This window comes from Thunnus maccoyii, chromosome 6 (assembly GCF_910596095.1).
Source record: "Thunnus maccoyii chromosome 6, fThuMac1.1, whole genome shotgun sequence".
NCBI classification, from domain to species: Eukaryota; Metazoa; Chordata; class Actinopteri; order Scombriformes; family Scombridae; genus Thunnus; species Thunnus maccoyii.
Genome location: NC_056538.1, coordinates 5490118 through 5504185, shown reverse-complemented (window position 1 = coordinate 5504185; position 14068 = coordinate 5490118). Strand labels below are relative to the sequence as shown.

The following is a 14068-nucleotide window of genomic DNA, read 5'->3' as shown; positions in this document are numbered from 1 at the left end:
TACATTTGAAAAAGTTTCAACATTAAATTTGAGGACTAGACAATTACAACACAATATCCGATAACCTTTTTAAATGGACTCATTTCTACACCGGCTCCCTTCAGGAAGTATAGCATTATGGGTTGTTTGTAGCCTTAATGGTGCTAGGCTAGCAAGTTTCTGTTTCTGTTTTAGAGTAAATTGGAAGAAGAATGACTGGTGTCACATGATGATGAGGAGCTAAAACAGACTGACAAATGTTAAAATCATTCTCTACTTTGTGCATATGTGACTGTAGACAAGCTAAACAAAGTATTATCAACTTTATGAGAGAGAAAGGCTTCAACTATTTTCTCCTTGGACTGTTATCTTGGGAAAATTTTCCCAATATGGACTAATCTCAAAGTATTTTGTATCTTCAAAAAAAGAGAGAAAAAAAATCCAGGTTATCTTATATTGTGTACAATAGGTCAACATTGAACCAGGAAGTCAGTCTATAAACTGTGACAGATGTTTACAATAGACAGTTTGCCTTTTGGCCTTGTTTTCTCTCCCAAATAAGTTTGGCTAATGTGGGGGTTTGTTTACAACCTGTGACTGCTCGTTGTTTTTACCTTGTTTGACTTTGTTTTAGTGATGTCATCATGCTCAGAGATCTCAGCCATTGAATCAGTGAGTACAATGTTATTATTACGAATAAGAATGGTGAAATTGCCCTTTAAAAGTCACCCACACACCTCTACTATGATGGATATGAAGCAATTTGTTCAATTCACTACTCCTTATAGAATCATTATATTGGTTGTCTATAGGAAGCTCTTCACCTGAATGGATTTTCAAGGGTGCATGAATTTATTATGATGATTTGTAGTGAGAGTAGTTGGACTACTAGTAGTAACGACACCATCATTGTCCTGGTTTTCAGTGAAGTTTTAGTGTCCCTTGATAACCTTGATACTGTTCCAGACTCTAATCTGAACATATTTCTTCATAAAAAATGTCAGAAAATCTAAAATATGGGCATTTTTATCAGCTTTCAAGAGCTGTCGGTGATCAAACCTTTCTGTCAATAGCTGGATTATATGCTCTGCACTCTCAGCCTGGTATTTGAGGTGTACTGGAGCATTAAGTGCTGACTGTTGGACTAACAGCAGGTAGGAGCATCTGTCCCCCGGTGGGCCCCGGCTGCTGACTAATCAAATGACTGCAGCAAACCTGAGTCAATAAGGGAAGAACCCTGACAACACACACACATACACACAGACACACTCAAGGGTATAAAGGCTGACTTGATCTTCTCTGAAAAGTCGTGTCATGATGAATCACATACTGTGTGTTCAATGTGAACCGGCCATCCGTCATAGTTGTTTCTCCTTTAATGTCAACGCTATAAAAACAGTTTTTTGTGTGTATGTTTTGCCAAATTCCTTTTTTTTTCTCCTTTGACACACCACTCCCTTCTCTTCTATGAATTTTCCTATACATACAGGTGATATCAAACTGTCGCAACCTGCAGAGTCATTTAGTTTAATGATTGCTAGAGTGTGCTAACAGGTTTATTTCATTGGCTTCAAAGTTGTCAAGGACAACATGAAGCGCACAACCAGATACACACAGAGCATTAAATGAGAAGGGATGGCGAACAAACTAGCAATTTCAGATATTCTAATCTTAGACTGTTTTCTCTTAGGGAGGATGTGCATGCTGTTCACAATGAGCTAAACAAACTTTTGGGTCAGTGTATCTTTCAGAAGCAGCCAAGAATCTCAGAGAAAGAACGGTGATGACAGGCCGAGCCACGTGACAAAAAAGTGAGACAAAGAGAGGTGAGATCGGTTGACGAGTTAGACGAAGGATTGTACATCTGTCTCTGTCTACTGCAACATGTAGACTTTTCACACCAACAGAGTAACCACAACCTAACTGTGGAAGAGCAGGTTGCACTGAGCTGATGAACAATAGAGTTTCACTTTCATGAGGGAGTATGTGTTCTTTAAAACGAATCCACACAGTGCGGAGATGGAAACTATGAACTTTAAGGTAGGGATAGATGTTCAAAGATAGGAAATTTAACATACAGCCAATAGAACAAATGACACTTCTAGACTTTTCTTTTATGTCTCTAAACCCTTTTCTCGCCCACTTCTGTAGCACTCTCTTCTATGCATACTCACAGGAATGCCTCTGGACCTTATCTTCTCAGGTGATATGCCACTTGGTGAAATTCCGCGACACATTCTGGGACTGTGCTTTGTTCCTCAGCCGAACACAAGACTGCCTTTACAATGTGCAGAACAATTGCTGTCTGGCCGGCTCGGCCTCTGAATGCCCTCTCATTTCTGACTAAGAGTGTGTTTGACCTGTTGTTAACAGCAGTTGAGACTTTCACACCTTCATAATGCTGCAACTCTTTTTTTGTACATAGACTGGTGACTGCCTTTGTGTAGTGCTGTCTGCTAGATGTGTTCAAACTGAGTATATATAGAGGGCACACATGAAGCTATGCATCAAAAGTTGTAAGTAAGCAATGGTTGCTAACCATGAACTACCAGCTTGCATTATTCATGACCTGAATTGTGCCCAATATTGTGTTTTTTTAATCTTAAACACAGTGAATGTGGAATGAGTGAACAGTGCCAGGGTAATCTGTAAAGTTCCTGCCGCCAAAAATGTGAAAAAGATGAAATTTCAAGTCACCACTCTATGAGTAATGTGATCTCTACTTAGAATCAGAGTGAAAAGGATGCAAGACAATAGAAACCAGGTAGAGCTCAGCCTTTTGCCAAGTTCTGCTAGAAGCAGGACAATGTCTGCACATTTTTGCCCAGAGAATAAACAAACAGATTGAATACACTGAGAGTAGAGACTTAACACATTCAGCATATTGAGCACCTTCCTGACCCGATAACAGACTTCGTAAACACCAAAATTGCTGATTTTACTTTGCAGGTGAGAGAGCGGGAGCGAGAAAGTGAGACATGTCGTGACAGGACTGGAGTCAGGTCACTGTAGAGTCAATAGCAAAGATCCATACAGGTTAACTTCCCACACCTAAACCGAATCCACTCAGATAAACATTATCTGTGAGCAGTTAACAGGGTTAATACAGACCTACAGTAATGTTTTACACTGTGGAAAATGTAAAGTGAGAATGACAGTCCTCTCAAGTGCTGCAGATAGGGTCATGTGATGATGTGTGAGTTAAATGTGTGACAGCGATGAAACCATACGCGCAAATTAACCCTGCAAGGCTTTCATCACTGCTTCTTTTGTAGGATACAAAGAGAGAAACACGGGCAGAGACAAATCAGAGGATCAAAGCGACAGACAACAGCCTGTGTGATAATCACTGTGGAGAAGAAAGGGATGAATGGTCTCATTCACACATACATCTGCTACCTGGAAATGGAGACAAATCAAAACTCTAGTGATGATGATGAACCAACCTTTCAATATGTTGTCGTTATGTATGTATGTAACCTAACTTACACTGCTACAGCGACAATGAGCGGATACTGAATCATGCTCCGGATGACCCAAAGTTCTCATCTGATTTTGATTTTCTGAGCCAAAGCAATTTTCTGTCATAAAAACATAATTTAATAATCCGCTGAGTGCAGTAACTCACTGCACCACCTTTGATCATGGAGAGCCGCGGACAGAATAAGATAGAATAATCTAATGTGATCCATCTGTTGGTTTGTTGTGGAGCTTCACAGCCGCTTTTAAAGCTTGTTTAGAGCCTGACTGCAGCTGGTGTATTGACTTGTTTTCCACAGGGAAATCCCAGCTGTTGGATCAATAGGATTCCTGCTAATATGCAGGTAGCTTCTTTGCTCAAAGGTCGCTGTCAGAAGAAACCTGAGCACTTCTCGCCTTTCCTACGTGTGTTTGTTATTCCACCGCACCCACTCAGCATTAAGTATCGCTGCATGTTGCAATCAGTCTTTTGGTTTCTCAGCAGCTCAGATACACTCAGGGCGTAGTCACCCAAGGTCCTATTAACCCATACCATCTGATTGAATCTAAAGAGTCCAAAACAAGGCTATTCTGCTGAAATACTGTATGCAAAAAGGCCAGTTAGCACTAAAGCTTCTTTGCATCTATGTAGCTACTTTGCATGACAGTTATGGTCATGTTAGCAGCAGCAGACGTAGTTGTGATTGGGTCACTTACGAATGATATTCTACACGTAATTTATGGCATAGAGTCATTCATCTGATTGCAGTACTTTTACTTGAAATAAGTTCCCCTCAGTTATACTTGGGGTCCAATGGTGGAAGAAGTGTTTAGTAAAAGTACCTATACATGACTGTAAAAATACTCAGTTAGGAGTAAAAGTCCTGCATTCAAAATCCCATTTAAGAAAAAGCACAAAAGCATCATCAGCAAAATGTACTTGAAGGTTTTTTTTCTGCTGAAGAATGGCTCCTGTGACGGATATATCATATATATGTATTCTTATATTTTAATACAGATTTATCAGTGTGTATGCAGCGTTTTACTGTTGTAGATGGTCCAAGTGGAGCTAATGTTCACTACTTAAACACAGTTAGGCTGAAGTTCAACTGCTAACAACTCATATACATCTGAAATGTGACCAAACTAGACACTGTTTCATTGTAAAGGGTCACAAGCTTGAAAGGTTGTGAACCACTGGTTTAATCTTTAACATTGATTTTTTTACATGTAAAATCTTAATCCAAAAAGTAATATTGACTCACCAGGTCCTTTGCACAGGTAGGAGTAGAAGCCTTCAGACTTGAGCATGATGAGCAGGGATGCCCAGCCCAGCAGCACAGCTGAGAAAAGCAAATTCTCAATGACCGCAGTCACCGCCATCCACCAGCGGCGGGAGAAAGACGTGGCCAGCGTGGGAGCCATCTCTGCTGGGTTGGAGGTAGCACTTCACTGGCCTGACTGGAGTGGAGGGAGGCTGCTGGAGCCTGGAGGGTCAGACAGGGGGAATGGAGACAAGATGATGAGAGATGACAGCGACATTCAGTATGCTTCTGGGATTAAATATTTATAAAACAGAGAAAAATTATTGCAGACATTATGTGACACTGATGCTGCATTTCTTGTTTTGGTACTCAGTAGCAAGTTTAGCATCTCTGGATATAATCATATATAAACAATAGGGTCTAAGATGTTTCACAGCTGCTTGACTTCACAACAAAGTGTTTAGGATGAGTCTCTGGGCCTGAATAATCTATGTGTCTTTGTTCTTGCCTGACGATGATGATGATGATGATGATGATGATGATGTAGAGGAAGACTCTCACAAACAGAAAACAGCTGAGGCCTTTGAAGAGCACAAATCCCTATTATAAATATTAAACAGCCCCCGCCCCTGAATTATCTGATTGGCTTAAGGGTTTAACAGGTCCTCTCCTATTGGCTGTTAGTGACATAGCTCGTGCAGCTGCTGCACGTGAGGTTGATGTTGCATTCAGTACCTGTAGGGGACTGATACAGAGAGAAGGGTCTTTCCTGCCAGAAAATATTGTCGACATGAGCTTTTACATTTAAAAAAAAAATCTTAAAGGTGAGTTTGATACTAGAACTCAGTTCCCACAGACTTCGATCCCAGCTCTCTAATATTTGTTTTTTGGAGGAGTTTTTTTTACATGTAGGCTACAAATAGCAGATAAAATACCTGCACCCTGCCTTAAATTGGTGATTAAATATAACATAAATATAAATATAAATATACCTCAACAGACACGACTATTTGCTGGGTTGTTCCTTTGTCAGTATTAAAAAAAATGTTTCACCGTGTAAGTGGATGTGTGTCGAGGCTGACAAAGCCACTTTGAAGAAAAACAACCTGTGTTTACAGAAAACTCCACGGCACGTGAACGCAGCGCGAGCTCCAGCCGGTTCGAACCAGTACGGCGCGAGATTTACTTTATTACAACCTATGATAACCAGTGGAGAGATGATGCGCTGTCTGACTGTGTAAAGTGAGCACTGTGAAGCTCTTTCAGATATAACACTTTACACACATGACCTGACTTGAATCCGTAATGGAAATAAATTACATCCACATGTATTTTCATTATATGCCAGTGTGTGATGCACTGGTTAAAATAAATCACGTAAAGCTGTTCTACTATACTGTGTGACAGATTGTTTTTGTCTGAATATGAACTTGATGCCACTCATCACCCCCAGCACTGAGGACCATGGAGAGTAAGCTGCATATGAACACACACATACATACATACGTACATATATGTATATATTTACACACACACACACACACCAGACTTCACTTAAATCTTGTGTCTTTTTTAGCAGCAGATCATCGCACTGAGAACAATAAGACAAAGTAGTAATATTGCGGTGAATGAAGAGCAGCGCTGGAACTGGTCTGAACTGGACTATCCGCACAACACCCCCCTCCACCCCCCACCAACCCCATCTGCATCTCCAGCCCCCTCCCTGCAGAATCAAGTTAACCAAAATGACACATTGCACTTCCGGCGGCTAGTTACAAAATAAAATACAGATACCTTTTCTTAGTCTGAAATATAATAATAATATACACTAACATAGTCAGAAAACACTGCTAATCCCGCCACAGTATCATATGCAATAGCAACACATACATGGGAAAACATATGTCTGATTAAACTGCAGGCTGTTTTCACTCATCAACTGTATTTTCGTTCAATGGTGCCTTTATTTTGAAGACTGAACCCTCCACTGTCCCGGAATTACGCGGGCTGTTTCTCAGTAACTTGACGCAAATCCAAGCAGGAGGCGCTCAGCTGTTCAGTATCAACAACAGCGCATCATGCTGCTGAAACAAAGACACTCATTAGCAGACTACTGGCAACAACGAGCCTCCACATGCAACAGCCTCCACTGTTATCCTGCTGTAAACAGCTGTTTACTGAGATCACACACTCCTGGTTTTATAGACATTAAATCTTTCATGAAACGGTGAATACACGCACGGCTGTCGTCATCACATCCGAGCAACATAAGGAAAACGAAGGAAGTGATCCAGACAGTGAAAGAAACAACTTGAACAAATGTATCTGATGGAATATAATCAGCTCTGAATGTTTTCCCAGAATTAGCACTTTCAGTCATCAAGATGAGCTAGAAAAGCTGACCAAACACTGATAGACTAGAAGTTGATAACAGTGTTACAGGCTGCTGCAGCCTGTTTCCTCTGCAGCCGTGAAAACAAAGGAAAACACTCAAAGTGAAAGATAAAACCTCTCTGCAAAATAATGCCTGTGACACATTGTGTTATTATCGTAAATTGGCGATTCCTTCCATGAAGCATGCCAACATATGAGTCAGCCTCTCCTCCGGTGTAGAGCATCCTTGGTGCGGACAGCTTACCTGAGTCTGTGGATTCAGGGACAATAAAGCCGCTCTGTCTTCAGTTCAATCTGCCTCTGCAGGTCCAAATGTCCCTCGACGACAAACAAACAGAGCAGCTTTGCGAATTCACATGTATGATGTCTCTTTGGATCACTGTTTCTTCTCTCATCCCTCATTGCTGCCGTTTTATAGCAGCGCAGGAGCGGTGCAAAAACAACACCGCCTCCCCATTGGCCCGTGGTTGAGCTAGAGACCAGCCGGAGCCAATCACAGAGTGCCAATATTACATGTGTGTTGTTTCTCAACACTGACAAAATGTTGGGATCACAGTCTTCAAATGTTTGGACACAAATAAATAAATAAATAAATAAATAAAGGACTGGACAGCTGATAATAATGGGGTGCGAAATAGCTTCTATTTAGAAACAACAACAATGCAATAAACATAATGACAAGTCATATAATCTATTATAAAAACTTAACTACAAGCCAATAAAACTATTAAATCTTTGGCAGAAGGCAAATGATGAATGTTAACTTAAAGGTAGTTTAGATGTTTTTTGTGTAAATGCCATTAACACTGAATACAATCATAAAAAGGTTATTTAGCAGCAGAAAATGATTATAGTCTTGTTGGTGTAACTGACCACACGAAGACAGTTTTCTGTGCTTTTGGCTCCATGGTGCATTGAAGCACATTCAGACAGAGAAAAATGCTGCAAATTAAATAATACTTTATTACAAGTTTAAAAACTTCAGTGGGATTTTTGTTCTGATTTGACTATTTAGTGCACAAACTGCTCCCACACTGAGGCCTACAGTGCTCCTTGTTTTGTGGGTGTGACACATCTGCTGGACATGTCTAAGCACTGCTGTCTCGCCTATATGTAGGCTATAAATCCTCTCACCCGCGTGTGATGTGACGCACTGTTTGCTTCCAACTTCATGCCAAACTTGTAATTCCTAGAAATACAAGAGTACGGGGTTCACATGATCCAGTGGAAAGAACAGCTGAAAACAAAAACCACTGTCGGGTATTTACACAGCGAGGGCGACACCTAGTGGCCGCTTCAAACTTATCATTGAAGGACTGTGGTGGAAGAAGTACTTGGATGTGCTACTTAGCCTCAGTACAAGTGCATATACCACAATGTAAAATACTCTGTCACAAGTAAAGGTCCTGCATTAAAATATACTTAAAGTACAAAAAGCCAAAGTAATCATTATGCAAAATAACGCATTTAGACTTATATAATACTGGGTTACTATTACTGATGTGTTAACATGTAAGCAGCATTTTCATGTTGTAGCCGGTCAAGGTGAAGCTCATTTTAATTACTTTATATATGGTTAGATTGTTTCATATATAAAAATGCATCATATTATATAAACTAATCACATGTTTTATATGTAAAAGTAACTAAAGCTGTCAAATAAATGTAGTGGAGTAAAAATTACAATATTTCACCCTGAAACATATTAGACTAGAAGTATGAAGTTGCATAAAATGGAGAAACTGTACTTAAGTACTGTGCTTGAGTGAATGTACTTAGTTACATTCCACCTCTGCTGATGGATTAAACCACAGAAGTACTGGGTGTATACTCAGGGGCCCAAGAGGTCACATGGCCCCTAAGTCCAGAGCCTCTAACGAAATGACTGTTATTAACACTTTTTCTAACAAAAGTCAATGGTCTCAGCAGGGTGACGAAATCTAGCATTCTTTGTCTGGAAGAGGATTTACATCATATATACAGTGCTGCTTGAAAGTTTGTGAACCCCTTAGAATTTTCTGTATTATTAATTATGACCTAAAACGTGATCAGATATTTACACAAGTCCTAAAACTAGACAAAGTGAACCCAATTGAAACCCATCCAAACAAATGAGACAAAAAAAATAATTTTTTTCATCTTTTTCATTTATTTATTGAGGAAAATTACCCAATCTTACACATTTGTGGGAGGCAAAAGTATGTGAACCCTTGCTTTCAGTAACTGGTGTGACCCCCCTACTGCAGCAATAACATTTCCGGTAACTGTTTATCAACCCTGCACATCAGCTTGGAGGAATTTTAGCCCATTCGTCCTTACAGAACAGTCTCAACTCAAGGATGTTGTGGGCTTCTTTGCATGAACTACATGCTTCAGGTCCTTCCACAGCATCTCTTTAGGATTAAGGTCAGGACTTTGATTCATCCATTCCAAAACATTATCTTTCTTCTGCTTTAACCATTCTTTGGTAGAACAACCTGTTGTTTAGTGTTGTCCTATTGCATGACCCACTTTCTGTTGAGCTTCAGTTCACAGACAGATACCTTGACATTTACCTGTAGAATTTGCTGGTACAACTCAGAAGTCATCAATGATTGCAAGCTGTCCTGGTTCAGAGGCAGCAAAGCAGCCCAAACCATGATACTTCCACCACCATGTTTCACAGATGGGATAAGGTTCTTACACTGGAATGCAGTGTTTGCTCATCACCAAACAGAACACTTCTCATTCAAGCCAAAAAGTTTTTTTTGGTCTCATCCATCCACAGAACATTGTTCCAATCACCTTCTGGCTTATCCGTGTGGTCTTTAGTGAACCGTAGACGGCCGCAATGTTCTGTTTGGAGAGAAGTGGCTTTTTTCCTTGCAACTCTGCCATGCACACCATTGATGTTCAATGTTCTCCTGATGATGGACTCATTAACATCAACTGTAGCCGCTGCAAGAGAGACCTTTAGTTTCCTAGACGTTACCCTGGGGTCGGTTGTGGCCTCCTGGACTATAACACGCCTGCTCTTGGTGTGATTTTTGTTGTTCAAATGAATTGATAATCTTAGGGGTTCACATACTTTTGCCACGCACAAATATGTAACATTGGATCATTTTCCTCAAGAAATAAATGAATAAGTGTAAAGTTTTTGTCTCATTTGTTTAGCTGATGTCTCTTTATCTAGTTTTAGGACTTTAGTGAAAATCTGATCATGTTTTAGGTCATATTTATGCAGAAATAGAGCAAATTCTAAAGGGTTCACAAACTTTCAAGCAGCACTGTATGTATATATATACCTTTTGACCTGTAATCCTCCATGTGCCTCCCTTCACTGTGCAACCTTTACTATGCTAAGATAGTAGCTTGCCCCAGGTTTGCTGTGTGATCATTCAATTATAAATATTTTAACAATATTTTAACAATATGCAAACATTAACTGAAAACATTAAAGTTAATGAAACTGGATTCTTACACAGTGACAGGGCGTCCAGATTAAGTAATAGCGGGGCTGGCAGAACATTAAGGGGACTCTGATGTCAGTAGATTTTGTGCTTTAGTGGTGCATATTCTCAGTTCATTTCTATTAAATCAACACAAACCAGGTTGTGGTTTGTAGGTTTGCAACTTTTGGGACCCCTGGAGCTCCATTTTAGACAGAGAAAAAGCATTTTGTCACCAGGGAGTAAAGTGATGTTAGTGTATGCTTATTATTGTGCATTAACCTTGAAACATGGAGCACAAACATTTTATTAGACACTAGAACACACACAAAACTGAACACAAAGAGAGACCATTCATTTTGTTTTTACTGTACGTTTGAAATTTATTTTGCAAATCTTTAGTATCTTATTTTTTTAGTGTGTTGGCATAATTATACATTGGTTTGGTGCATACAGTAAGTCAGGACTGATAACAGGAGTGCATCTGTAAATCAATAGACAAACTTAGGATTTGGTTTGAATAAAGCTTATACACACGGAGAGAGGAAACCTTTAGGTGCCGTTGGGAAACTTTTAGAAACGGCCCGACACCCGTCGTCAGCCAACGACTAGACTCAAGGAGGTATTTCTCTTATAATCCCACATTAATCTGTTGTATTGCTATCCAACAAGGCACATGAACAAGTTAACAAACAATACTAAAAGCTGTTTCTCCCCAAATGTTTCACATCGTCAAACGTCACTTGGCTTGAATCTCTCATTTATAACACAGAACACAAACTGTACATATACATCTCCCTCCTGGAAAAAAACAAAACAAAACAGAACATTCAGAACTGACATAATATATAAATCATACAACACAGAATCACTAGAAATCAACAGGGTCTTTGGCTAATAAGTGCAGTAGCACAGTCCTGCCTCGGCATATTGCACCCGCCTCGCCTTAGAGCCATGCAGAGAAAAAGTTCTGTCATTGAGCGAGGTCTGGAAAAAAGAAAGAGGAAAAAAAAAAAAAATCCTTGAAACATTTTGGAGCTCCTCTCAAAATGTAAGCCTACAGAATTTCCAATAACACAACTTTCTCGCCGTAAGTCTTTGGTCTCGCCTGTAGGCTTGGAAGAGAGTCAAGGGTCAGAGTTAGGAAGATATTTTATTGTGCAACTGCTCTCTAGGAGGCTCTGAACCTGAAATGGCATGACATTTTGAAAAGGATGCATGAATATTTTACTGTTGTCATGGGTTTTAAAGAGGAGTCATATAAAGGTTTAAATTGCTATTTCGGAAGGTTTTCTACCCTGACAATATGGGTAGTTTGACATTTTGGGAAATACATTTATTCACTTTCCTGCTGAGAGTTGGATGAGAAGATTGATACAACTCTCAAGAAAGCAAGAAAGTGAATAAGTGCATTTCCATAAATGTTGAACACTACACATAAGGAGTGGCTTCACTGCTTTTCACCTTCACATCCATCAAAATTATCCCATTAAAAGAAATTTCAATTATATGGCTTTAAATTGTGAGTTTTAGTCACATTTTTTGTCCAAATGCAGTTGCAAAGGCATACAGGTGTAAGAATGGAGCGATGTATTGTATAATATCTTAAAAAAAAACAACTAAAAAAAACATTGGTTGAGCCCTAGTCAGGCGTAGCCATCAGACCAGTTCAGTCGTACTACAGATAACAGGCAGGTCATGGAGGAGGCTGGAGAAGCGAAGCAGAGAGGGGAGGTGGAGGAAAGGAGGAAATGTAGCCAGCTATGGAGAGAAATATTGGGGCCTTCGAGCCAGTCGGAGCATGTTATGTGGTGCTAGAGCAACATTCAGTCAGAGGACGACGGGTTTCTATCTACACTTAACTCGACTCACTCTCACGTTGAGTGTCATGGTTTTCATACATCAATATAAAGCTCTTCAACTCCCTCATTAAGAATAGTCAGGATTAGTCGAGGAGAAAGGCACAAGCACCTGGCAACAAGGCAAATGACGGCTGCGTTCTCTCGTCTTTCTTTTCACCTTTTTGTTGCCTTTTCCTCAGCCACTTTACACATACTTTGTTCATTTTTTGCAGCATTTACAGTAAATGCTGTTTATCTAATGTAGTGATTCCCTCTTGATAAACTCCCTTCATATTTAGATAGTCTACAAATACAGATATATGAAAATATATTCAGTAGTATATCCAACTATTTTTTGTGAGCCACGGTATGACGCTATATTACTACCAGGTCTCTTGCCATCAAGATCCATTAGATTCTCGTGCTTAAGCATGAAGAGGTGTTCTTCCTCGTCCCTGAACCTCTCAACAGCTAGCCTACATGCTGTCAGCCTTATTCTATACACCTTCAATAACAAGCCATCCGCCCCAGTTAGAAAAGCAGGAAGACGGTCAAGCCTATAAGTCAAAAAGACAGAGTAAACAGGAAAAAAAAAAAGAGGCAACAGGAAACAACTAACCCTGATTTCATCAATAACAACCCCCTTCTTCTCATTATTGTCACTTATTCTGACACTTCCCTCATTGTTTTCTTGGTCATGTTCCCCAAATAAAGCACAATAAACACACACGGTGCAAGAAAAATGCACCCGAATATTTGTTATTCCTTGGCCTCATATATAAAATCACAATATTCAAACAGCAACAGTATTAATCCCAAAAAATATAATATATAAACATAAATATATCAATTAGTTTTGCTGGACTTTTATTTTCTTTTAATTGGAAGCACGTGCCACCGGTGTGGTGACAAGCTGGCGTCTGATTGGCTTAGGCAGAACGGGATCTGCGGTCGTGTGATTGGAGGGTGGGAGAGATCAGGAGAACGTGGGTCCTGGTGTGTGTATATGTGTGTGTGTGTGTGTGTTTGTGTGGTCAGAGTGGCCATCATCTGGAGTTCAGTCTGGGAGCCGTCTGGAAGAGACCCAGAGAAAAACATCACGTCAACAGAGGGAGTTCTAACCTCAGGACGGACACAGGAAGTGACCGCTCAACAACAACATCAGTCAAAATACGCATTCAAAATAACATGTCAATAATGTCTCCACTGATTATGGCCTTTCATTAGAATTAACTTAGAATTAAACAGCAGACAGCTCTAAAATGAAGGTGCCTCCCTGACAAAAGAGCTAGTTCAAGATATAATCTCAGTGTGGTGGGGGAGGATTTTAAAGTCCTTGAAAAACTGACAAATTTCAAGATATTAAAGCTGCATTAGTTGAATTTTTTTGGCCACTTATGAGTTGCGTAACAACCACAATGTTAACATAAACAGCAAGTTCCTTTTAAGTGTTCTGCTCTCCGCCAACGTCTGAGGAAAACATCTGGCTCTTTAGTAGAACTTTTTTTCAGAGCTTTTTCTCTGAAAACTGCTGCCAGCTGTGTCAGTAAATGACGTTGATGAGAGTTTGTGAGCTGGAAAACCAAAACAATGAGCTAAAAGGCTCTGTAGAGCTGAAGGGAGCCGCTCATTTTCTGTGCATTCATAACTAAGAGCGACTTTCACATAACACATAGTCATTTCAACCCTTGTTAGTAAATTC

General features: G+C 39.9%; 2 protein-coding genes across 3 annotated transcripts in view; both read right to left on the bottom strand.

Annotated features, from left to right (window-relative positions):
* LOC121898365 (large neutral amino acids transporter small subunit 4-like) overlaps positions 1-7497 on the bottom strand; it is a 30856-nt gene extending 23359 nt beyond the window's left edge. Inside the window, exons 1-2 of the mRNA XM_042413366.1 lie at positions 7342-7497; positions 4704-4925 (exon numbers count right to left, since the gene is read on the bottom strand). Of these exons, the coding sequence (XP_042269300.1) occupies positions 4704-4863 (160 nt within the window). The 5' untranslated portion in view covers positions 4864-4925; positions 7342-7497. The remainder of the gene's footprint in view (positions 1-4703; positions 4926-7341) is intronic.
* Positions 7498-10887: 3390 nt separating this feature from the next.
* Positions 10888-14068, bottom strand: part of LOC121898364 (unconventional myosin-Ic-like) — a 60565-nt gene continuing 57384 nt past the window's right edge. For both annotated transcript variants that reach the window (XM_042413364.1, XM_042413365.1), the window contains one exon: positions 10888-13439. In XM_042413364.1, coding sequence (XP_042269298.1) covers positions 13413-13439 — 27 coding nt within the window. In that variant the 3' untranslated portion in view covers positions 10888-13412. The remainder of the gene's footprint in view (positions 13440-14068) is intronic.